Raw genomic sequence first — 25,864 nt, 5'->3', positions numbered from 1 at the left:
TATTACTCTCATTTCAAAACACATACGATTAAGAGAATTCCACTCTTTTACTTATTTCCTGTTTCATTAAGTAACCAGCAGCCATTCTGGCAGGCTTTAGCAGAAGATGACATGAAAAACAGTGCCATTCCACCAGTTGTACTAAAAGTCTACTTGTTCTCCCTTCCCAACTCTTTTTCCTTTGTATCACAAGCGGGGAATATCTTCTTTTTATTAATGGTACATAAGCTAATTTGGAAGTCTTTTTGGCTGAGGAAAACGATAAACATGTTTTAAGCAAATGAATAAATGAAATAAAGAAATCCTCCCAATAAAGCATTTCAGCAAGGTAACTTTATTTAAAGCTGACTATCCCGAATTTACCTTTCACGTGTGACTGAATGTCATATTTTGCTGTCTGTAAGCAGAGCAGAGCTGTACCTACAAGTATGTCAAGATTATGTGATAAACAAGAGGAACCCAGCTTAGTCCGACAGGCTGGATGCCTGGGCTTTTGTGTTTTGTTTATTAAAAGCAAGTTTATAACCTTCTCAATTGCAAAGGTCTTAAATATACGGGCAATGTTCTTGGAAAGCATGAAAAGAAAACCATCTGAAGGAAGGGGCTAAAGCAGGTCTGGGTAGCGATTTAAAACTTTGTGTCTTCCAACCCTTGTTTCTGCAACTTGCTGCTGCTCTCGAACATTTGCTTCCTTTATCCGCCTCTCCACCCACATCCCAATTTTGCAGTTCATGTTCAAAATTCTTTGGAAGCTTCAACCTTGGAAAGAGACTTATGTAAAATAGACAAACATACATTATTTACTTGCTCTGCATAATTTTATCCTGGTCACATATTTGTTTTTGCACAGAGAACATGCCAGCCTTAGTTTTAAGGAAGGACATGCATTTAAAATATGAACTTGTCGTCAGGCTAAATCTATAACTAGAGAACGGCTGCATTTCTGTCACTCGCTACCTAATCAGCAAGCACAACATGTGGCGCATATTGAGGAGGATATGTGTGTGCGCTGTACCTGGAATATTCTTGAGGGTATGGCGAGGAATACCAGGTGTGGATTTCATATTTCCCAAATTCAATGACTGATGGGCAGCGGACTTGCGGGTCAGGGGCTCCTGTCACCCCTACTTTCTGTAAAGGAAAGAAACATCTGCCAGAGTTAACAAACAAGATTCAGCAGTCTTTTAAAGCAACAGCTTTGGATAAATAAAGCTTTCCTCCTCTGCACAGACCACCAAGATGAAAGAAGACTATAAAAACTGGTGTGCTAGGGAAAATTTAATGTTACTCATTTGCTAGACATAATTATTCTTTAAGGTGTTTCAGTTTGATAATGATCTTAACATGGTTTATATCTTCCTTCATAAATCTAGAAAACCGCTGGCTTCTGAGGGGAGAAAAAAATGCATGAGTATATCCTACCTAAATACATATAGAATAGACACCACTCCCTGGGTGAGAATTGCCACCGTGACATTAAAGGTCTGAGTCACCAAAGAACAGGGTTTAAATTTTGATTTTAATCTACAGAACTCCAAAAAGCAGTCACCTCCAATTTACACAAATGCAAATCTTTAGGCAAAAAAGAAATAGCACCTACGATATTTGCATTCTGCACATAAACCATTTTTCATAATGAACAATGTTTACATCTGAACAGAAAATGAACTCCAACCTCACTTGAAATATACAAGCAGGTAGGAGAATTATCTTTTGTTGTAAAGGAAGCTGTTTCATGTGTGTTGTGTTGTTGTTTTTTAAATGGGGCAAAAGTGCTCTTGCTAGAAGCACCATGGCCATCATTCCTCAACTGGGAATCCTCAGCCTTCTGAGGAAAAGCTCTACACAATTTTGGCCTCCACTGTTACTTTTGATGAATATATTTACTAGTTTTCCTTTCTTCTCACTTCCACAATTCAGTTTCCTCCTCACATATGCTTTGATGAGATGATACCTTGCAAATTGCCTGCGCATGTAAAGGCAGGAGAATGAAAGGAGGAAAGAAAGTGCTGATTAGACTTCCACAATCCTTTTCTGTTCTGTCTGCTTCTGATTTGAGAAGCTAAGCGGGGTCAGGCTTGGTTAGCATCTGAACAAACATTTATATTATTCCTAGCGATGTTATTCAATTTTTAATTATTATTATACCCACAGACTGCTTAATGTATGAGGTCGCAAAGCCTTTTACTTTGTTTTTTTAAATGTGCCTTATTATCACTATTACGGCTTCTTACATAGAAATGTACCTACAGCTCTGTACTGCATTTTCCTGTTTCTAGTGCTGTATTTAGTGCCAGAAGGACTCCGAATCCCAGGAAGTGTTCAGACGTCCAGTTCTAAAACAAGTGCTAAAAGCATTTCTGCTAATGCCGGAAGATCCAGCCCTGGCCTCCCTTCCCGTTCCACACGCTCACATTTCTACAGCGTTAGGAAGCCAGGGCAGATGGTCCCTCAGTAGGGACCAATTAGTTCAGCTTAGCCAGGGCAGGAATTCCTGCTTACAGCCATTTCTTGCTTTCTTCCCTTTTGTCTCTATTTACCCTTTGCTTTCCTAGGCGCCACTTCCAAGCGTTTAGGTAATGGAAAGAAGGGAAGAGGCTCCTGGTCTCCTACTCACCTAGAAACTGGCCCTACAAGAATAAGCCTCATGCTCACCCACTCCTTCCTGGCTCGCCTTTCCTCCCCCACCCTCCTTTCCATGCGCTGCCTCCTCTTGAGTGCTGGCCAAAGTTGATCACTATGTTCCAACTGATAAAGTAGAGTTTGTGCTTGCAGTTCAAGCCAGGGCTCAATCAGTCTCAAATTACAGTCAGCAAGTTGGTTTAGAGAGTGGCCATAGTTTGGACGTAACAGCAAACCTAAATCACAGCACTGGAGCAAGGAGACAGGTTAGGGATAGAAAGTAAGTGCATGAGTATGATGTCTGCTTAATGGATGCAATGGTTTCAAGTCATGGAAGCATGCCCTATAATGTGCAGAAATAGTTACATCAGGGTGTGTTTACAGGGAGGCAGTCAAAATGCCAGTCTCTGTGTATATGATCCACCTAGGTATCTGGTTTTTCTTCCTTGATCCCAAAAAACCTTCAAGAAACTATAGTTAATTAGACTGAAAACAGGCGCTCCCAGCTCCCTTGGATCCTGATTTGGATGTAAAAGGAAACTCTGGCTTTAACAAACCATGGAAGCTTTTCATACTAGCAAGCAAAAGAAGGGATTATAATGCTCATTCTCAGTCCAATAAACGATGATTTATTAGACTGAGATGCCCTAATCTGCAATGAGCCACTGAGTCTTTGAAAGAGCACAGATAACATATTCAAATAAATGTTCTCAGATGCCAAGTGGTTGTAGCTAGTGCACCCTGCAAATGACTTCTGTAATATGAGAGCATTTCCCTTGTTGCTGGTCATACATTTAAACATTTATTTCTAATTTAGTTTAGCAGAACATGAAGGCAGTAAGGAAGAACTGGCTACCAGCTTCAGTTTTGAGATACTAAGTATTTTTTCATACAATATGTAATTTAACTTTAGAGTTCACTATCACAGGAGATAATGATGAGTTAAGGATTAGGAGGACACTTGAATCAATGGCTGTCAGCCACAGCAGCTACACAAAGTTTCCACCTTTAGGCCTAGTAAGTAATAGAGTACCAGATACTGGTGACAAAAGCAATAGGAGATAACTACCTCCATCATATCATGCTCATGAGCTGATGGATGGATGCCTCTGGCTGGCTAGCATTGGGAAAGGGCTACTGTACTAGCCAAATGTGTGACTTTAGCCACCAAGACAACGATACACTTGTCCCTCCATATTCACTAGGGTTAGGGGCAGAAGACCCCCGTGAATATGGAAAAAACGCAAACAACAAAAATGCCATGTTTTTACTGAGACGACACCTCTCTAGGTATCTCTGGGTCCTCCAGTGCAACTCTGTGGTTGATGTCCTACAGACACTGACCATAGAACGGCCCTGGAGGAGCTACAAAGGCCTAGTAGAGCATTCTCCCTTTAACTTTTAGTTAAAGTTGACCATAGAGTTGTGCTGGAGGACCTAGATATTCCTAGAGAATCAAATCCGTATATAATCAAAGCCGCAAATATCAAAGCCGCAAATATGGAGGGATGACTGTACTAACATTAGTATCAAGGCAGAACTATTTCAGGAGCCACCCTTATTTTGCCCTCACTTGTTATTCATCTTGAAGTAGCAAAAAGGTTAGCGGCCACCCACACAAAACTTTTCCTCCCTCTGCTTTCATGCTTTCATCAACACACCAGATACACCAGAACACAACATTTTGTACCTTTTCACAGCACCGGAACACAAAACAAAAGCCTTGCTCATCGTTTAATCGTAAGCAAGTCCATCCATGCTGAATATCACTTCTCTGCTGTTCACTGACTGATCCCCAGGGCTCTTTAAAACAAAACAAAATGCAGGGAGGGAGCCCAGGGATTAGCTGGGTTTTCCTAAGGGGAAGGATGCAAGATGAAGCACTCAGTTCACCTTTCCTATACTTTCAAACAGCCGCTATCGGGGGGGGGGGGGAGCATACAACAGCTGAATAAAATACCACGTTTTGATGCTAGAAATGGTCTTGTACTCAGCTACTCAAATATAATGGCAGCAAAAGTGCTACTGCCCCATCTGCTACTCAAAAAGGAATTACTCAGTGGAAGAATTCTATTTACTGACAGAAGCCAATTTACCAAGACACCGTTTCATAAAAGGAATGGAAGATGCGTAATATCTATTAAAATCAACAATGCAAAAGCACCCAGAACAGAATCTCTGATCCCAGCCAAGACAGCCAGTGTTGCAATTACCCGGCTCAGACAATGCTGCCAAGAGAACTATTCCAGCTAACACAGAAACGGTGCAAAGACACACAACGTAAACGGCACCTGTGGCAATGCCTCATGCGTTTCTGCCTTCCCGACAGCCAGAGATTCCTCCAAATGAATGCCTGAGGTAAAAGTGGAGTTCCAGTTCCAGCACAACTGCTTGCACATCACAACAGCCCCAAATTGCATCAGAACATGACAGGCAGTTCCCACGGTGGCTATGCGCTGTCCTAAATCTCTCTCTCTCTCTCAGGAACACAAGTCAAGCTGCCATTCCTGCACCTCTGCTCTCAGGTGCAGCCCTTTGCTGTACCTGGATACAGGGCTGCGTCAGCAGCTAAAGCAAGTTTAACCCACTCTCTGCTGAAACTAATCACCCAGAAAATGCCTCTATGAAGGTATACACAGTATCAGTGGCACATAATATTTCTCAGAGCTTGCAAAAGATGTGTGGTGGCTCTGTAATGCCCAAGCATGTACTCCATGTTTTACACTTTGTTACAAAAATCAAACCATCTCTTTCAAACGTCTGAAACGATTCTCCCAGGCATATATACTTTAGCCTCTGACTAGGACATCTGTTGCAGAAATGCTCAAAACGTTTCTATTAAATTCATTAGACTCTGTACCAAGGATCTAAGTCAAGGTAATCAGGGCTTACATCATATGTACTAGAGTATTATGTCACAGCCACCTAGCTGAATGAAATGGATTGCCTAGATCCATTGCAAACTAGTTATGAAACCAGTTTGAAATTGACCTAGGTGATCCATTTCATCCAGAAACCCTTGGTTGGCTATGACACATTCCAGTATATTTGATTTAAACAGAAACAGCTCTGCCCACTTTGGTAGATACCAATGTTGGGAACTAGACAAAGGAAGTGAGTGTGTCCATTGGTTCTGCTGGACTTCTTGGCAGCTTTCAATACTATCAGCCATGGTATCCTTCTGGGCCACTTGGCTGGGATGGGGGTTAGATGCACTGTTTTACAATGGAGAGACAAATCCAGAAAGTGGTGTTGAGGGGTAACAGACTCCTGTATAACTCTTTGGACACTGGCCTGTGAGGCCCCTCAGAGTTTTCTTTTGTCCCATATGCTGTTTAATATATATCTGAAACTGCTGGGAGAAGTTGATTAAAGTTTTGAGTTCCAGTGCTACCATTACACAGATTACTCCCAGCTCTACTACTCCTGGCCACCTCAAGCCAAAGAAGCTGCTTTAGTTCAAAACTAGAGCCTTTATCAGGAATGGCCTGAATGAGGCTGAACAAACAGAAAACTACAGGGTATGCAATTTTTAATCAGCTTTTAAGCTTTTAAATGAAGTCTAATTCAAGTTTCCAGAAATGTTAAGCATAACAATTAAGAACAAACTGAGACAAAGGACAGTGCCAGCTTTGCAGGGATGCCTGGTAAAAGCATGCTTGGTGTCTACTGGAGTTTGGTGCCAGGACTTCCCATGGATACCAAAATCCATGAATGCTCAAATCCCATTAAATACAATGGAGCAGCGATATATTTAAAATCGTTGATTTTTACACAGCCTGATTTGTATATTATAAAATATTTGCTGTTCTTCATTTGTGTTTAACCAGAGGAAGGACATCTTTCCACAAAGGCAACTCACAACGTTCACTGAAAGTTTTCCCACATATATACAGCAGTCCCAGGGCTGCTGTCCAACTTATGGGCAGATATATAAAACTCAGGGGACTCTAGAAATTACCATTTTTCTGCACTCAGCTGTAGCCTTTTCTACAGGATGGAGACAAACAAGCAAACTCCACTTTGACTCCTAAAACAGACTTTGCAGAAGTTCGTATGAACAGAAGGGGCTCAGGAACATATAACTGAGAAAACACGAGAGTAAAATCTGTGCCCTAGTGTAGAAAGAATGAAAGCCAATTTTTATATTTAGCATGTAAAGCCTCCCAAGCTTAACCACCACTTACCAGCGTCTTCTGCCCCATGACTTTGGGCCATGCAATCCTACGTTCCCCTTTAGAGCAGCATGCATCCTTCTCTTTCTTTTTATCTAAGATCTCTCTACTTTATTTCTTCTGTCAGCTGGTTGATGCCCAGAAAATCCTGTACAAACTGCCTGCTTCACTTCCTCTCCTCATGACAAGAGAATGCCTGATAAGACTCACACATCCCTCCATTAACTCTATTAATTGTAGCTTTTGCATGCAAGTGTCCTGAATTTTACCTGCAGTGCTTGCTCCTGAATGTCTCTGAACAACTCCATCTCTTTCTCAGCCATGACATCTGGGCCTCCAAGGAGCCATTCCTCATTCTCTTGCTTTCCATCCCAGCCATCCTGATTGTCTGAAAATAAAAACAAAAGGACAGTTGGAAACTCTTGGTGATTATCAGCATGGAGAGCAAATCAAGTGGTTTTAAATAATGACTTCCTATAGAGGGAAACTGGAGTACTAGTGAAATACAAAATTGAGGATTTGCTAGTACATCACCATGAAGTTATACATTTTTTGTATACTGATTATTTTCACTGGACATGGTTTAAACATGTTAATACAGAAATTCTACAGGATGAATGCACATTTTACTTAATACCCTAAATACAATATGAATGTCTAAAATCTGCAAATAGTATTCAACACTTCTTGACTTTCATAAAAGGGACAGTTGCTAGGGCTGTGGAAACACCCCAAACAGAAGCATAAACTTCCTACTGCATCTATCCAAGGCCCTTCATCTAAAGGGTACTACATCACCCTGGGGTTTATGACAGGGATTTAGCACTGTTTTTCAAGGAGCTACCAACCGAAGCAATCAATTTCAGGAGTAAACCAAGAGATTATTGTCCTGATGCACTAAAAGACAAACCAACTGATCACTGTAAAACTACTAATCAGAAATAGAAAGCTGCAGATTCTTCATACTCCAGTGTGAATTTCAGAGAATGAGGAGTGAATGCCTGCCATCATTTAGCTACCTGTGGGCCAGTCTGAAGTGCTTGATTTCCTATTGTCCTTTCTCCTGATCCTATATTGCTGAGAGTAGTCCACCACTTCTCCTCGAGCTTTACGCCCATCAGGGGACGGGGTGAAGAATTTGGTAAGGCCATCAATGAGCCCTTTGGTTTTCTTGTTGAATTTCAAGGTGGTGCTGGCATCTCTGCAGAATTCCAGGCCATCAACTTGCTCCAGATAACTCCCATCCGATGAGCAAGCTGACTGGTTGGATAAGGGAGTTTTGCGCTTACGACCTCGGCCAGGTCCCGTCTGAACTTTACTGAAGGGGGCTTTTGATCTGAAGAAACAAGGAAACACAGCAAGTCAGGAAAATTGCAGAAGACTTTAAAAAGGGTATGAATGAACCATGCACAAATAGCCTTTTGCTTTGAACAGATGATGATTTCAATTTTTTTACTTGGCAACTAAGATCACTCCAAACGAGGTGTAGCATTTGAGTGTTGGAGACCAGTGTTCGAATCCTGGCTCGGCCATGGAAATCCACTGGGTGACCTCGGGCAAGGCACACTCTCTGGCTCAAAAGATGGCAATGGGAAACCCCCTCTGAAGAAATTTGCCAAGAAAACCCCATGATAGGGTCACCTTACAGTCACCATAAGTCAGAAATAACTTGAAAGAACAACAACAAACAAAAAGGTAACTGCAGTGTAATCCTGTGCAGGCTTATTTGGAAATGTATCGTCTCCAATGGGCTTATTCTCATGTTAACTATTTACAGAATGCACACTAAACTGATTTCTAAATAATCCCACGGTTAGAATAAAAATAAATGAATATAAGATTATTATCTTTGTTCATAAATCAGCTAATGGATTGTAATTGGTGAATATATCCCAATTCTGGGGTAACTATCCCTAGCCACTCAAGCCATAGAACAGAGTACTGCCTTAAAAAAGCAAATGAAAACAGTTATCTTGTTTCTGTGGATGGTCTATACTGAATGCTGCCAGCCTGTAAATGGTCTTCTCCAATGCCTTTATCTTTAGACAGAAGTATAAATCCAAAACAAGTTCTGAACTTTTGGAAGTTTGAGAACCAAGAGACCTGACAAACCAGAAGCAAAGTACTGAGAACAATCATTTCCTGGGTTCTTTAAAAGCACAACCCATTACATTTGGACAAATCTTTTCTAAAATGTATACTTTACTAATGACAACAAAATCTATAACAAAATAATTGCACTGGTCACTGTTATCACACTGTACTTATCAGCAAACATCAGAGTAACTTACGTTGAATTTTGGTTCTTTAATCGGTTTTTGGGTCGTCCTATTGGGTTGGCATAACGCCGCTTAATCTGTGCTGCCTTCTTATGTAGAAGTTTTCTGCCTTTTTTACGTGGCCGACATATCTGACATATCCACATGCCTGTAAGGAAGATAAAACCAGTAGACATTTATGGGCCCTTCGCTCTCATAGCTCACACTCTTGGCCACTTCCTTACAAATACAGCATACTTTAATATGGTGGTGTGCAAGTATAAAAGCTGTGAAATGTTAAAAATCATCACTTGGGCTAAGCTACCATCCAGTTCTGCTCTAATTAATAAAGACTCCCTTATAATTTGAAAGCCATAACAGCATGTTACTGTTAAGCAAGTTTTGCCCCCTTATGTCAACCAGCCTTCTACCCTCTGTACCTTTTGGCATCCTGGTCAGAGGAGGATCACAACACTCCATGTGAAAGCCTCGATCACATGAGTCACAAAACAGCATATTATCCTGTAAAACACAGAGGTTTCAAGTTAATGTCCTTCAAATGCAAGCTTAAACAATGAGAAAGACTTCAGATTGGTTATTCCCAAATATATCTCCCTACAATTCCAGTGTAATGAGACATATCTATTCCCCCTAATGACAAAAATGTCTCATTTCACTAAGGATGGAATGAACATAGGCCCACACAGGAAGGAACTATCTACAAGCATTAGCATGGGAAATAAATCACACGACACCTTTTGCAGAAATCAAAAACTCTGGGCAATCCCAATGCCTTTTTCTTTTTCTTGCACTTTAATAATATTAAACATTTAAATTCCTTCAAGTAAAATTGATGATCTAAGCTGCTGGCATTAAACTACACAACTAAACAACTGTCTAGTGGTTAAAAGGTTGGATCAGATGCTATTAATACATATTTGGCAGTGGCAGATTGACCTGGTGCCCTCCTGTTTCCCCAGATCGCAAAGCAACTGCCCCACCTGTTCTGAAAGGAAGGGAGGGAGGAAAATGGCACGAATGAATGGATCAAGAACATTTCAGCAATTAGCACTGATATTTACTGCGGCTAAATGGCTCCTTTTATTACTAAAAAGGGTACAGATGACTGGCACTCCTGTTTGGATTTGGCCATGTCTGCCCATTGCCAGTCTCTGATATATGGAAACTAAGACCCGGATAAGTTTGTGTTGTCAGTAATCCATCCAGGGTTCAAGATATTTGTGGAAGTGCCTCCTCCAAACACTGAGTTTGAGTCATAAAGTAGGGGGCTCCCCTTCATAGCTCAGAGTCTGTACAATCATCTCTTCCATCAGAATTACCAGAATCAAGAGCTTGTTCTTCTCCTTACTAAGTCCTGAAAATGTCTTCATTCAGATCATTTTTTAAAATGCCACTTACAGAATGGTACTAAGGTAACCCTTGACTGTGTCCAGATCAGGTCTTACTTTTTTTTCCCCCCTGGCAAGCACAATCCAGATAACCTTCCTTTCCCCTCTGTTATTCCTAACTTGACCCCCATCTGTTAGGTCTATTCATATCTATCAGTGAATGGACTGCCAAACCAAGTACTCACAGCATTTTTGCCCTGGTCTCGACAGGAACTGCACGTTTTGCACTCAATGCACTGCCATCGTAAGGCCTTCACCCGAACTGTTAACTCTGGGGAGAACTTCAAGCAGGATGGATGACCTGTAACCAAGGTGTTGAGAACAATTTAAGTGTAACAAAGTAGGAGCAGCCTGTGCTCAGGAAGAGCACAAGGTACAGATTCTAATATAGTTAACACTGGACATCTTTAAAAGGTTCCAGTTCTATCAGAGCAGTTCAACATGTGCTCAGCGGTCTTAAGATTAACTAGTGTGATGTCTCTTCGGAAGGAAGCTGGTTTCTTGCCCATAGATTCAATTTCCAGAGTTATTTTAAAGCAATTGTCTTCTAAATCCACATGTTGAAAATGGTTAGAGAAGGACAGGTTGCTTACCTGTAACTGTGTTTCTTCGAGTGGTCATCTGCGAATACATACAAATGGGTTGTACTGCGCCTGCGCAGTGCCTTCGGAAACTTCTGGAATCACTAGGCAAAGTACACTTTGCAACATGTTGAAACTTTTTGGCGGTAACCCCGCCCATCCCCTATAAAACCTCGGTTCCCGCTCTTTTCCCCAGTTCCGCACTTTTTCCGCCGTGAAGGCGACAAGAGAATAAGCCAATGTGAGCAGGACACTGAGGGGAGGATGGGCGGGATTTGTATGTATTCGCAGATGACCACTCGAAGAAACACAGTTACAGGTAAGCAACCTGTCCTTCTTCTTCGTGGTCTCTGCGAATCATACAAATGGGTTGAGACTGGCAAGCTAAGGTCAGTGGAGGCGGGAGTGTCATGATAACTGAGAAACATCATTATCAATAATCAATAAAGATAACTGAACAACAATATATGAGAAATTGTTTCTTTTATAACTTGGAATAAAATCCCACCTCAGAAAAAACCAGTCCAACGAGGACCTCCAATACATTCATCAAGAGTCCTTGGAGAGCAAAAGATTTAGAGAATCAGGTAACACAGTGTCTTATTTAGTGTAGTCCTGATAACAAAACAGCCCTCCCAAAAGCTGCATCCCTTTTGGCTCTTGTATCCAACCTATAGTGCCTAATAAAACTTAAAGGTTGGGACCACACAGCAGCCTTGCAAATGTCCTCCAGAGGGATGCCAGACAGGAAGGCCGAAGAAGCTGCTATCGCCCTCGTGGCATGGGAACGAACTCTATCCGGGCAGGGTTTACCCAAGAGTTCATAGGATAGGGCAACAGTCTTAGAGACCCACTTAGAGAGTCTCTGAGCCGACACCGGCAGTCCTTTCTTTGGTGTAGAATAGCACTGGAACAGTCTCTCAGAGCGGCTCGAGTCCTTAGTTCTGTCCAGGTAGAAGGCTAGGGCCCTACGAACATCCAGGGTATGGAGGACCCGTTCGGCATCGGTGGTCGGGTTCGGAGCCAGGGTAGGCAAAACAATGTCCTGGCACATATGGAAGGCAGAAACCACTTTAGGTAAAAAAGTAATATCCGTTCTGAGGACCACCTTGTCCAAGTGGAACCTAAGGAAAGGCTCGTCCCGACGTAAAGCGCAAAGTTCGCCCGCACGGCGGGCAGACGTGATAGCCACCAAGAACACCGTTTTCCAAGTCAACAGTCTAATGTCTGTGGTGGCTAAGGGTTCGAAAGGTTTAGATTGTAAGGCCCCCAACACCGTCTCGAGGCTCCAAGCCGGAGGCGGTAGGGACGCTTGAGGGAATAGGTTGTTGCATCCCCTCAAAAACTGTTTGACAAGGGGGTCCTTAAAGAAAGAAGGCTTGCCATCGAAATGAAAAGACGAGCAGATCGCGGACAGGTAGCATTTTACTGAGGTAAGACAAAGGCCCGCATCGATGAGGGACATCAGGAATTCCAGGACCACCGGTGTAGTTACCTGAGCTATGTTAAGGTGTTTGTCAGACAGGAACCGCAGGAATCTGTTGCACTTCAACCTGTAGGATTTCTGGGTGGCCGGTTTTCGAGCAGCCAGTATGACATCCCGTACCGAGGTCGGTAGTCGAGCTAGGGATGGATCCTCCATGCCACCAGGGGTAGGGTCTCGATGTCCGGGTGTCGAACCCGTCCTCCCTGAACCGTGAGGAGATCCGGCCTGGGCTCGAGTCGGAGAAAGTTGGCTCGAGATAGGTGAAGCAGGCAAGGAAACCACGGTTGTCCCGGCCACCAAGGCGTGATCAGGATCGCGTCGGCTGCATCCAAAGTCATTTTGGAAACCGTCCTGGTAATCAGCGGGAAGGGGGGAAAGGCGTATAGCGCTACTCCCGACCACTGGAACCCGAATGCATCTCCGAGGGAGCTGTCGTCTGGCATCCGGGAGCAGAACTGGGGACAATGTGAGTTGTACACGGTCGCGAACAGGTCTATCTGCGGGGTTCCCCACCGAGCAAAGAGGTCGTGTACGGTGTCCGGGTGGAGCCTCCACTCGTGACAAGACGATGGGGACCTGCTGAGTAGGTCTGCATGAAAGTTTTGAGTGCCCGGTAGGTGTACCGCTTGGAGCAAAACGTCTCGGGCAATGCACCAGTCCCATAGTCGGAGCGTGATGTCGAGGAGGGTGCGCGACCTTGTGCCTCCTTGTTTGTTCAGGTAGTACATCACAGTGGTGTTGTCTGTCCTGAGTTGGACTACCTTTCCCGACAAGGAGGACTCGAAGGCCTTTAGGGCTTTTTCCACCGCCAAGAGTTCTAACGCGTTGATGTGGAGCGCCCTTTCGTCTTGCGACCAGATGCCCTTGGCCCACAAGTCTAGAGTGTGAGCTCCCCATCCTTCTTCCGATGCGTCCGTGGTCAACACCAACTGTGGTTGGGGTGGCAAAAAAGGCATGCCGCCGCAGACGTTCCGGCAGTCGAGCCACCACCGGAGAGAGCGTGTGACTGATCTTGGTACGGTGAGTCTGCGGGATGGAGGGTCCCGCTCGAGGTCGAAGGCCGACAGGAACCAAGACTGCAGTGGACGAGATCGAAGCCTTGCCCAGGGGGTGACGAAAGTCGTCGATGCCATGTGGCCCAAGGCCACCTGGATGTCCCTGGCTGGGATACGCCTTCGGGCGGTGCACCGTTTGACAGCTCGAACTAGGGCCTGGAAGCGATCTGGAGGTAGGTAAGCTGTGCAACTGATTGAGTCGAGGATGGAGCCGATGAATCTTATTCGTCTGGTGGGGAGCAGTTGGGATTTTTTGAGATTGACCACCAGACCCAGGTCTCGTAGAAGTTCGAGAGCCTCTGCAGTGTGTCGCTGCAGTTCTTGGCGTGACGGGGCCACGAAAAGCCAGTCGTCCAAGTAAGGAAAGACCCTCATGCCGCGGCGATGCAGGTATGAAACCACCGGCGCCATGCACTTGGTGAAGATGCGAGGAGCTGTGGACAGGCCGAAGGGAAGAACGTTGTACTTGTATGCGTCCGTCCCGACGGCGAACGCCAAGAATCTGCGGTGAGACTCTCGGATGCTGACATGGAAGTAAGCGTCCTTCAGGTCGATCGTTGCAAACCACAGGTCTTGCTGTAATAGAGGTAAAATAGAGGCAAGCGTTACCATCCGGAAACGGCGATAGGAGAGGTAGGTATTTAACTGTCTAAGGTCCAAAATAGGCCTGATTCCTCCATCAGGTTTAGGTACTGTAAAATATCGAGAAAAGAAGCATCTGGGGATGTCGACGGGATCGACAGGGGAGATGGCGCCTTTGGCGAGAAGGGTGCGTACTTCGTCGAGAAGGGTGTCTGAGGGGTGTGTGGAGAGGATAGCTCCAGTTGGTGGGAGCTCTTCAAATTCAAGGGCATAACCCCTACAGACGATGGTAAGGGCCCAAGAATTGGTAGTGATTGTGGCCCAGATGTTAGAGAAAGGCCTTAGTCTGTCTAGGAAGGAAGGGACAGAAGGAGCGACGGAGTACGCTGCGTCCCCTCAGTTTCTTTTCTTGGACGGGTCCGAATCTTGTCTCCTATAATTCTTTTTGTATTTGGGCCCCGAACGACGGCCCGAGGAGGAGGAAGATTGGGACGGAAAGCGCTGCCTGGACTGATCCTGGCGTTGGAAAGGCCTATCTTGTTGGTAGGGTCTTTGGCCCTGGCCATACCACTGACGAACTGCAGTGAAGCGCTTTCGGGAAGATGACTGAGGAGAGGAGGACATACCATGTTTTTTTGGCTGCGGTCCTCATCCTGTACTTGAAATTTAGTTTTTCGTCGGTCTCACGATGAAAGAGGCCGTCCTCATCAAAAGGCATATCCTCGATAGTCGAGCGAGCATTTTGATTCAGGTCTGAGGACCTTAGCCAAGCATGTCTGCGGAGAGCGATGGCCGCCGCCATGGACTTTGCAGAGCAGTCGGTGGAGTGTCTGGCTGAGGTAATGAGCCATCCTCCAATCGAGTGGGCTTCGTCCCGGACCTCCGACAGGATGTTCTGGGAGTCGTCGGGCAAGTCTGGGATGAGAGGGGAGACCTTCTCCATGAGCCACTGGATGTAGGCTCCCATGCAAGCATTGTAGTTTGCCACCCTCATGCCCAAAGCTGAAGAGAAGTAGGCCTTCTTAGCCAAGGCGTCGATCTTCTTCGCCTCCTTGTCGGATGGCATCAAGGAGGCCTTCGGTGTGGAAGAACGTTGTGAGCCTTCTACGATCGCTGAATTTTGCTTAGGATGACTAAACAGCCATGATGGATTAGCTGGTGCGATTCTATAGAGGGACTCGACTTTCCTATTGCTGGACGCAGTCGACGCCGGGGCTTCCCAAGATCGCCTGGCCAGCTTCTCCAGAGATGGAAGGAGAGGTATAGCTGGTGGAGTAGGAACCCTACCGTGGACCCGCCTTTCAATGGGGTCCGACGCTTCCTCTTCCGTCTGGGCGGTCTTGATATCCAGGGCATTAGTCATTTTAATGACATGCTCCGTAAAGGTCCGGACGTCATCAGATGGAGAAACTGCGCCGGGCTGAGCAAACTCCTGGTTGACTGATTGATAATCATCGTCTCGAGACGAAAGTGAATCATCCCTGGGACGGTAGCGGGCGTGAGAAGGAGCCTCTTCTTCCGATTCGAGGTTGACTAGCTCAGGTTCGGTCAAGGTTTCAGTCCGACGGGGCGAAAACGCCGATACCCTGGAAGGCCTAGAGGAGGCTCTCGGTCTTGTCCTACGGTCTCGGTGTTCGAGAAAGGCGTCGACATCTTCCTGGGGAACTAATTTGTAGTACCTGCCGGTCTCGGAGTCGAAGAAATATTCAGGCTCCGGTTCCCTAGGAGGAGATGGTGAGACAACTCGACGCGTACGGGTGGGCATCGGAGTGGGGGAGCGGCGACCGTCCCAAGAACCAGTCGGGGAAACAGGTTCGGCCAGGAGCTGGGTGGCCTCATCCGAGGCGTGGCGGAAGGTAGGTAAAGGCCTAAAGTCTGACGTCAGATCCAGAGGGCGATCGGGACGGCTGGTGGAGGTGTCGTGGGGCCTGGAAGATGGAGTCTTCTTTTTTGCCAGGCGTGGGTCTGATGGGCGAGAGTCGGAGTCCGACGGCCTACGTTCGGTGTCCGAGCGGCTATGAATTATGTCAGAAGAGACGCGAGGAGAGCCCTCCCGGTCGCGCTCCAAGGACCGACGTCGTTTGGATGAGTGATGGTCCCCATCTAGAGAAGAGGCGCGAGGTCTCTTAGACGAGGAAGGGGTACCCGTCTGTGTGATGGACTTGGCTCCAGCCGAAGGCGTCGGAGCTTTAGCAGATGACGGCCTCGAGGTAGAGCCCGACTTCGAGGTGGAAGAAGTGGGCACCTTCGGGGCAGAGGACTTCGAGGCGGACCCCTTCTGGGCGCTCGAATCCTTTTGGCCATCCCGGCCTTCTTTGGAGGACTTCTTATGCTTGTCCTTTTTCTTCAGAGGCCGGGAGACCTCCTCAGATGGATCTTGGGGCTCCGTTGGGGCTTCAGCAGCATGAGTCGTCGGCGATTGAGACGGGGCCTCAGGAAGAGTGGGCAGGAGGGCCGCCGTAGAGGACGAGGGTCCCACAGAAGACATTGCGCCCGCAGTAAAGACCTTCGTATAAATCGCGGCCTTTAGTCTGGTCTCCCTATTTTTCCTCGCTTGGGGGGTAAGGGACTTGCACAAGGCACAGGAGGCTGGGACGTGGGTCTCCCCTAAGCAGAACAGGCAGGCTGAATGGGGGTCCTGGCCGGGAATCTTACCCCCACACACGGAGCACTTCTTGAAGGGCACCGATGGCATGATCCGAAGAGGCAGTCAGACGGTCCGGTTTGGCAACGAGCGAGGCAGGAGAAGCCGAAGGGGAGACGAGTCGCGAAGTCAAAACAGTCCAGGGTCCAAGCCAAATTTAATCAGTTTTAGGGGCGATCCAAAAGCAAAGTCGTAAGACGGTCCGAGTCAAATTCCAGTGATTCCAAAAAGACAGAGAGAGCGAAGTTCCTACTGGCAGCTAACGCGGCGGAAAAAAGGAACTGGGGAAAAGAGCGGGAACCGAGGTTTTATAGGGGATGGGCGGGGTTACCGCCAAAAAGTTTCAACATGTTGCAAAGTGTACTTTGCCTAGTGATTCCAGAAGTTTCCGAAGGCACTGCGCAGGCGCAGTACAACCCATTTGTATGATTCGCAGAGACCACGAAGAAGAAGGTGTTTTTTTTAAAACTGCCCTCTAATACACACTAGATACAGAGAAAAAAAAAACCTTTTGCCCTAAGAACATTGCTTATAGTGTGTGTGTTCTATCAAATTCTAGAGGGGTAGCCATGTTTGTTGTTCTTAATACTATGGGCTATGACACTTTAAGGACTGTGTAATATATTGTGGCATACATTTTCATGTCTTACAAACCCCACTTTGACAGGTGCATATGACAGCTTAACCGATTAACCTTTAAGATGCTTGATTCTCCGTTGTTTTCATTACCATTATTTATATTAGAAGAAACACAGTTATGCCAAAGCACCAGAACTGTTGGGATTGTTGTACTGCAATTTGAACAGCTGGTGCTAGAATGTTTAGGCATGATTTCTCTTAGTCATTAAACAATGTGAACTCTGCACTACCCTGGTGAAGTGCAAGCCCTGAAATAGCAACAGCATATTCTGTGGTAGTTTCAGCAATATATGACTGGCAAAATTCTTCCAATGGGATGTGCTGAAATAATGTCAAACAAACCACTCATTATACTAAAGGGCACATCTGCAGAGGTGTCTTTCACAAACTGGATTCCCTGCAAACTCTAGGTGGAGGTGTGCACACAATGACAAATTATCTTGACGGGAGGGCAAGCAGCAATGGCAAGGCTGTTCAAACAATCCAAGATACTACTTGTGAGTATTCCCGGGCTACAATGAACCATCCTTCTAGGAAGTTCATTTATCACTTCCATTCTTGGAAGTAAAATTCTAAAGTAGTCATAGTCTTTAAGTACAGGTGTGCTTAACGTACACAAGTGCATGTTTCTTGCAGGAAATTGCATGCTATCTGGGACTAGTCAATTTCACCCCTCCACCAATCTGCATGGAACACATAAAAGATGCTATACGTTTAACTTTTTGTTCATTCACTGTATTTTGAAAGTTTAAGATAGGGTTACTCTTATCAATAAAAAAGGGAAAGGAAGCCCTGTCATTTGGCTTACAAGCTAAAAAGTGGAAACACAAGAGAAGGGGAATGGAACTAAGGCCAGAAGAAGGTGGTGAGCAAAGTGGGCAATTAAATGCAGTTAGAGCCGAGCTACTCTTTTCTTTCTGGTGTTCAAAAAGCAATTGGTGGCTCTATTCCTTTGGCTAAAGAGTAAATTCAGGAAAGGAGGTGACTTTTCTCATCACAGTGAGAGCTATTTGCCCTACATTTTCTGTACAGTTAAGCAAGATCAGGATATCAATATCAGGATCAGAGTCATTGTTATAGCAGTTCTGGAGAAAGGAGTTCCCCCCACTGACCTTTGTATAGAGCCAAGGAAGCACTGTAGAATATATTTCTGAGGATGGAACTGGCAAAATCCTAAGAAACCCTTATGAAATCCATGGAGTTGCCATAAATCAACAAGCAACTTGATGGCGTGCACACACAAAATGAAATACAAAGGCCAGCCATGGGTGACTCCAAACAGATGAAAGAATATGTTGCTAACACTTTAGTGGACCACACTGCTTAAAATATAGGCAGTAACCTACCACTATTGCCGCAGTCAGCGCAGGAGATGAGCTCCTCAGGTTTCTTTTCCCGGTTTTGTTCTTTTGTGCCAAGGCAGAAACTGCAGATTGGGATTGGTTCAGCAACTGGCTGCAAGGAGGCAGAGAGGAGAAAGAACATAAATTTTCATTTATTAGCATGTCTTGCAAAGCATACCACTATATAAACAGAACTGGAGGGTGTTACAACCAATGTGAAAGGAGATGTAAGACAAGACCTCTAACTCATAACATTCACTGTTTTGTGGATTTTGGATGTTGCATTTTGCTGTATGACCAACATGGCTACACCTGGATATCATTTCTAATATTCAGAGTCTCTTACAATGAAGATACGTAAGACTAACTTGTGTGAACACCCTCCTAGAGTGTAAATGACTGTGGTGAACATTGGGTTGCATGTGGGGGGGGGGGGGGAGTGGCAATAGTTCCACAGTGCAAAGTGCTGCAATGGATTGACATGGAAAGATTCACATCACCAGCTAGAGAAGGCTTTAGCCAAAGTTCCTATCTGATTACTGACAAGTGCCAACTAGCAAGAGGGAGTGAAGAGAGTCAGTCTTTGCTCTACCAAGTAGCTCCCTGGATGGGGCCTTAGGAAACCCACTCTCACCGTTCAACTAACTGCACAAGATTATTGTGAAAATGTATTCCACTCCCATTTATTTACCTCTGTATAATGTAGGACTTGAATACTCAGTAGTTGAAGTTAACAAAAGCTCTCAATAGCCACAACTAACTCAGTGTTCAAGGCCTACAAAGCACACAAATAAATATCTTAATTACTGATCACATTGCATCCCATTTCCCTCTAGAAGACCTCAAGATAAAATATACGAGGTGGTGTTTTATTTTTACAGCACTCCTCAACAGTAGCCAGAGCTGCGGGAATTAACCTTCTTTAAGAACTAACCGTATGCCACCTACCCACCCACCCCACTGATGCTGCCCAGTAGTTGTTTGTCGCAATTTGTCTGGCTTCTGAACAAAAGCCTATCTGACATTGAAGACCCTGCCACATTAGCACTGCTAGTATCACTATAGCCTCTTGCCTCACAGGAGCATGTAATCACAGCACCAGGGAAAAGTAGTGCCATCTTTCACCAAGATCTTTCAGAGGATCTCTCAGAGACAAGAGCAGTGGCACCACAGCTAAAACTTGATAAGCAATGGTAAACCACTCCTGAAGTTTCTACTTTGAAAACCCCATGATGAGACCTTCCAGAATGAAACAAGAGACAGGGCCAGAAGATGACACTCAGGGGTTAGGAGGCACTGAAGGATAAGTGTAGTAGCACTGTGTCTAATGATGCAATTGGATGCAAGCTGAAAGGACATCCAGCATAGACCATCCTAGTCTTAAGTTTTACAGGAGGAGTCTTCATTCTGTCACCTACAAATGGGAAGGAGAGGATGGGACTTTTTCCCAAGATGATCAACTACCATCATGTATTTAATCCAACCTTCTCAAACCTGGTGCACTCAATATGCTTTAGTCTGTAACCCCAGCCATCCCGAAGCACTGTCCCAGATGTTTGTGACTCATGAGAGCCACTGTGCAAAACATCTATGAGGGGAAGGCTTACATAATCCCTTGCAGTTCTCTGTAAATCTCCCTCCACCATGTAAACTGCATAATGTAACTTTCTCATGCCTAATAGGAACACGAGATCATTTCCTTGCCTTGTACCTCAACTGTCCATGTCGCCTTACCTGGCTCTTTTCATGCCGGCAGTACAATTGCCCCATTAAAACAAGCAACTCCGCAACTCTGACTGTGCAGCCAAGAAAGGAATGCAGACAAGCACAGGGGAAGAAAAACATTTTTCACAGCTTGAAGTTTTCCTCTAGCTATCATCCCTAAGGGAGTCACTGAACAATAAACTAACAGCTTTACAAGTCCAATCAATGCCAGTATATTTAGAAAGAAAGCATATTGAATGTTACTCGGATGTGATAAGGGTACATGTAATTACACCAGAGAGGTGGGGAAGCCTGGGCAGAGTAATCTTTTGAATCAAACATTACAGCTCATGGGGAGGATCTCCTTGCTGGTGTATAGGCTCAGCAAAGTAATCCAAGGAAATTTTAAAAGGAATAAATGCCTACGACTGAAGACTGGGAAAACAAAGGTAAGAGGGGGGAGGAAGGGCAGCTCCACTTCCAACAGCAGAGTTTTGGCAGACACTCAACTCTGGCTGCTGTTTTCCTTGCAAGCACATCTATCTATGTAATGTCACCAGAGCTAGAGGGAAAGAAGGGAGGGGAGAACAAGGGGAGGGAAAGGGAGAGTCAAGAGAGAAAGAGTGACTGTGTTTTAAAAGCTGCCAGTTTCTCGGCACATGCTGTTACTATACAAAGGATGTCTGGGAAGCCAACTTGCTTGACAGATTCAAAGACTAAACTGCTCCCACAGAGAAATGCAGAGCGGAGAAGAATCTATGGAAAGGAAGGCTTTAGCACAAATGCACACACACACACAGAGAAGGCTTTTCAGCCAATGATTCCCTTCTGCAGACATAAGGGCTCATTTTATCTCATTCTGTGGTCACAAGTCTACAGGCAGAGGCTGGATTGCCAAGTCCTGCTTTGAGAAATAAGGACCCGCATTACAACCATTTATTGCATTTATTCCTTTCTGCTCTCAGTGGCTTGAGGCAAACAAAAACATCTGGGCAGGGGACAAAGGAAGCAGACAAGCCAGTTTAGAAACAAGACACATGGATGTGAACACATGTGCAAGGGTGCGTGTCTACACAGCAAGTTACCCTGATTTCACAGTACCACCCACGTCGCAGCAATAAGACACCTGAAGTGAAAGACCCAAAACCAAAGGAGTTACAGGCATTTCTGAACAGTCACATTTTGAACAACGGTAAACTAGGTTATATTTCTGTCCAATATACATCTAAGGGCGTCATGAAACATTCCCAAGTGTGCTTTCCCTCTACTGGATTACTTGGGGTGAGGGGACAGGAGATTAACAGAGGGATTTACTACCAGGAAAGGGGAAATACAAGCTATACACATAGCAAAGTGGATGAAAACACCACAACTCAAAAGTGTGATTTGGAGGTGGGCGGGGAAAAAAATCAGAGGATAACTCAAACTGATTCCACTCGCTCATTTTATAAGGGTATCTGTATTTACATTTGGGTTCCACTAATGATCTTTGGAATCAACCTCTCTTTTAATGTCTCAGTAAGACTCCCAGTATCATAAATCCTGAAATGCTCTGACAATAGCTGAACTCCTTGACCAATTGTACCCTTGGAAACTGCAGAATCCTATTAGCATGCAGAGATTTTAAGAACAGAAGCCCGTTATCTCCTGCTGCAGGATACATAAAATCCCATTTGGTTCCTATATCAAGACCACCACTTGAGAAAGAGCTACCAAGTTTTCTCCTAGGACTATACTCAATCACAGTTTAAAGAGTCTAAGATAGAATTCTACTTGGCTCAAGAAGCTGATAAATAAATCACTGCAACCTCAAGGTTCAAAAACTGGCCTTCATTTCTGGCCTGAGTCTGACCAGCTACAACAAGCGTATTGTTGTTAGCAGCTAAACTAATGAAGCTTCTGAAATAGTCTTTTTTGCACTGAAAGAACAATAACATATCACTGGCAGTATCTTGGATGGTATCCTCATACTTAAGGAAACATCAAGTACGCTGACTTCATAATGGCTGGGGAGAAGGGGGAGCAGCTATTAGTACAATCATGTTTTCATTTTTGCAGGTCCCTGAACAGTGCAGAATGAGCCTGACCTAATCAAATCAATACAAAAATAAAATGCACAATGAATCCAGAGCTTCATAACAATTCAGATGGGAGGAAGGTACATCAACTGAATACACTGACTAACACAGTTCAGTCGATTCAAGTTTGTAGGCACTGGAGCCAGCATGTCTCCACAAATCACAAACCCGAGGTGCTTGGTAATTTTATTAGTGTCCCCCTCTACTTTCATTATGTCAGTGAATTCCCTTTGATTTCTCTAATCTTTTGGAAAAGAGGTCTCCTGTTCCTCCTCATTTGTTGCACTGGTTATGATGGTAGCTTTGTTTGCCCCTGTGCATGGTTGTATTCAGGACTGTGATCCTATTTCTGTCACCCTTTACTTTTGCTTCTTGTCTGTCCTTAACTGTTTGAAGAGTTTTATCTGTCATCTGTTGTGGATTTCCTTTCTTTTTAGATGCAGAGAATGTCCTTTTTGCACTCCTTCCTAACAATGTCACTCTTGTGCTTCATTTCGTAATCCTAGGCCAAATTCTCCTACAATCTTTGTTTCTCCTCTGTTTCCTACATTTGCATTGCAATTGCCTATGATTAATGAGATTTTGGTGTGTGATCAATTTCCTCCTGGACTTCAGCATATAATCCTTCAATTTCTTCTCCTCCTTCTTCTGCCTCTATAGTTAGAACATAAATTTAATTTATGATTATACTGATTATGGCATCCTGAAGTCCGACTGATAGGACTTTGCACTGTATCCTTTGACTGCTTTTGCCATGTCTCTTTTCACTATTAATGCCACCCCATTTCTTCTTAGACATTCATTTCCTGATTAAAGCACTGTGTAATTACATCATACAAAATGTCCCATTCCTGTGAGTGTCATCTCCTGGCACTATCTCTTGTTTCAATTTGGACCATCTCACCATAGGAGTTTCATGGCAAAAGACTTTCAAGAGGCGTTTACTGTACCTCCCTCTGCAAAGTACTAACAAGTGTTAGCTACTCTGCCAGTGCTGTTGTCTCAGAGAGATTCTCCACTAGTGTCACTGCCCACTACTGCTGATGCCTTGTACCTGTTTGGCATATACAGTCTGGCTCTTCAGCAAAATCCTGTCTGATATCGGAAACCCCACCAGAAGCACTGCTGCCATCAGCACAGCCTCCTGACTCACAGGAGCACAGGACCCCAGCAATATGGAAAGGCAGTGTTGACCCAATGAGATAACAATTCTTTTAACATTTCAAGACTATGTCTGCCTTCCTTCTTCTTCCCATCTTCAGTGGTTGTTATGAATATCAAATGTAATATTTATCTAGTTAATCTGCACTGCTTACTGTTGAGGCCAACATAAACCTGTCTTTCAAGTAATTAGGGTTACTGCACTGTATCGCCTCGCAAGCTGCCAACTTTTGCCTATGGCTTCAAAAGGCAGATGCTCACTAAACACAATTGCACAATAGCTGGAAAGCAAGCTCCTTGTTTTGGGAAAGTGCCTCTCTGAAACGCAGCTCACTTTCTCAGAAGTCCCCTCATTAAAAAATAAATTTCAATTAAATTTGAAATCAACCTAAACTGAAATCCATTTGCTCAATAATTATGACAGACAACTGCAGTAAGTTCTGCACAACAGTTTGTTCCCGAAAGGCCAAATTCACTGTAATTTATCATGTCTACTTCGGCCTTTGCTTTGGTCTTGTCTTTGCTTTGCTGGACCTATTATTGCCTCAATCTCTTCTAGATTCAAAATAAGGAAAGCAGGCAGACTTAAAGAGCATACTGGTTTCAAGGCACTTGAGCTTCATATTCACAAAACTGGCTGCTGCTTCAGTGCTAGAAAGAAAAATCATTAGCTGAGCAGGTGGGCAAAGGAAATCTAGGATTCCCAATCTCCATGTATAGCTCTAAGCTGACAGGAATAAAACCAACTCATTTGAAATGTGGACTGCTAAAAAGACCAATAAATGGGTCCTAGAGCAAATCAAGCCTGAACTGAACTCTCCCTAGAAGCCAAGAAGACTCAACTGCCATACCTTGGACATATCATGAGAAGAGACTAGAGAGGACAGGACTCACTAGAAAAGACAATAATGCTTGGTAAGGAAGAAGGCAGAAGGAAGAGAGAAAGCCTACATTGTAGATAGATGGACTCAACCAAGGAAGCCACGGTCCTGAGACCTGACTTGGAAGGTGACTTGGAGGTCCCTCATTCATAAAGTCTCCATAAATTGAAGTTGACTTGATGACAGTTCACAACAAGAACATCAATGAAGGTCTTTGATAGTGAATTCTCTTATATGTGGATTACATAAATACAATCCTCAGGATTTATTTTGCCACCAAGCTGACACCAGGGATTTTGCAACATGAGCTCAGGCATGAATGAAATTGCAAATGAATACATGGAACGAAGAACAGAAAGTCCTTAGCAGCTGCTGCACATCATTTCCCTGAACCGATCTTCCTGCTAGTTTTCCAAACATCAAGAGGGCAGTTTAAAGTCATGCCTTGCTAATCTCAGTGAAGCAGCTTCAGCCATTAGTCCTCAGATCACAATCCTTAGAAGAAAAAGAAATGTTCTCAGTCTCAGAAAGTACTATTCCTGAAATCTGATAATTAGAAATCTAGGATTTCAAATTGATGACATGTCTGCTTTCCTGCTAATAAAACAAAACAACCTTCTAGAAAATGGAAAATGAAGGCAAATGAAGTATGGAAAAATGGAAAAATCTTGCACTTTTATTCCAAGAGCCCACTGAGGTCTAAGCAGAAAGATTAGGACAGCCATTCATAGGCTCATCCACATCGAGAATGTTTAACACACTAGTTAATAGTTCATGGTTTAGGTCATGGTAATTTTGCATCAGGGACACGGTCCATGCTTTGCTAAAGAAGTAGCATGCAGAATGTAAGATTAAAAATCCACAATGATCCTATGGAGATCTACAGAATTTTTCCACCCACTGGCATCGCCACATGAATTATTGCCATCAGCATCAAAATGGCACCAGAGCTTTCAGAACTATAAACAAGTTGGTGCCCACTTAATAGTTAAATCCCACACTATGCTTTCAAGGGCCAGGTAACAGTAACACACACCTCAGCCACAATCCATTCAGAAATGCAACACAACTTGAAAGTGTCAGGTTGACCTGATAAGAGTTTTCAGAGTTTACTCTGGGTGTAACACAGACTAATATCATTAACATTTACAAGCTTCTTTTGGACCAAACTAGAAGAGGAGAGGTTGCTTATTGCTCACTGAACATGTTCTATCACATCAAAGCAAACATTTCCAAAACAATGCTA

At 44.3% G+C, this 25,864-nt stretch overlaps 1 protein-coding gene across 1 annotated transcript in view; it reads right to left on the bottom strand.

The window, feature by feature from the left end:
• KAT6A (lysine acetyltransferase 6A) overlaps positions 1-25,864 on the bottom strand; it is a 62,144-nt gene that overhangs the window by 18,430 nt on the left and 17,850 nt on the right. Inside the window, exons 3-9 of the mRNA XM_042473192.1 lie at positions 18,798-18,906; positions 10,650-10,765; positions 9,496-9,577; positions 9,089-9,224; positions 7,817-8,133; positions 7,067-7,185; positions 1,016-1,131 (exon numbers count right to left, since the gene is read on the bottom strand). Of these exons, the coding sequence (XP_042329126.1) occupies positions 1,016-1,131; positions 7,067-7,185; positions 7,817-8,133; positions 9,089-9,224; positions 9,496-9,577; positions 10,650-10,765; positions 18,798-18,906 (995 nt within the window). The remainder of the gene's footprint in view (positions 1-1,015; positions 1,132-7,066; positions 7,186-7,816; positions 8,134-9,088; positions 9,225-9,495; positions 9,578-10,649; positions 10,766-18,797; positions 18,907-25,864) is intronic.

Source organism: Sceloporus undulatus, chromosome 6 (assembly GCF_019175285.1).
Source record: "Sceloporus undulatus isolate JIND9_A2432 ecotype Alabama chromosome 6, SceUnd_v1.1, whole genome shotgun sequence".
Lineage (NCBI taxonomy): Eukaryota > Metazoa > Chordata > Lepidosauria > Squamata > Phrynosomatidae > Sceloporus > Sceloporus undulatus.
The sequence above is the reverse complement of the archived record's forward strand: the minus strand, read 5'-3'. Positions and strand labels throughout refer to the sequence as shown.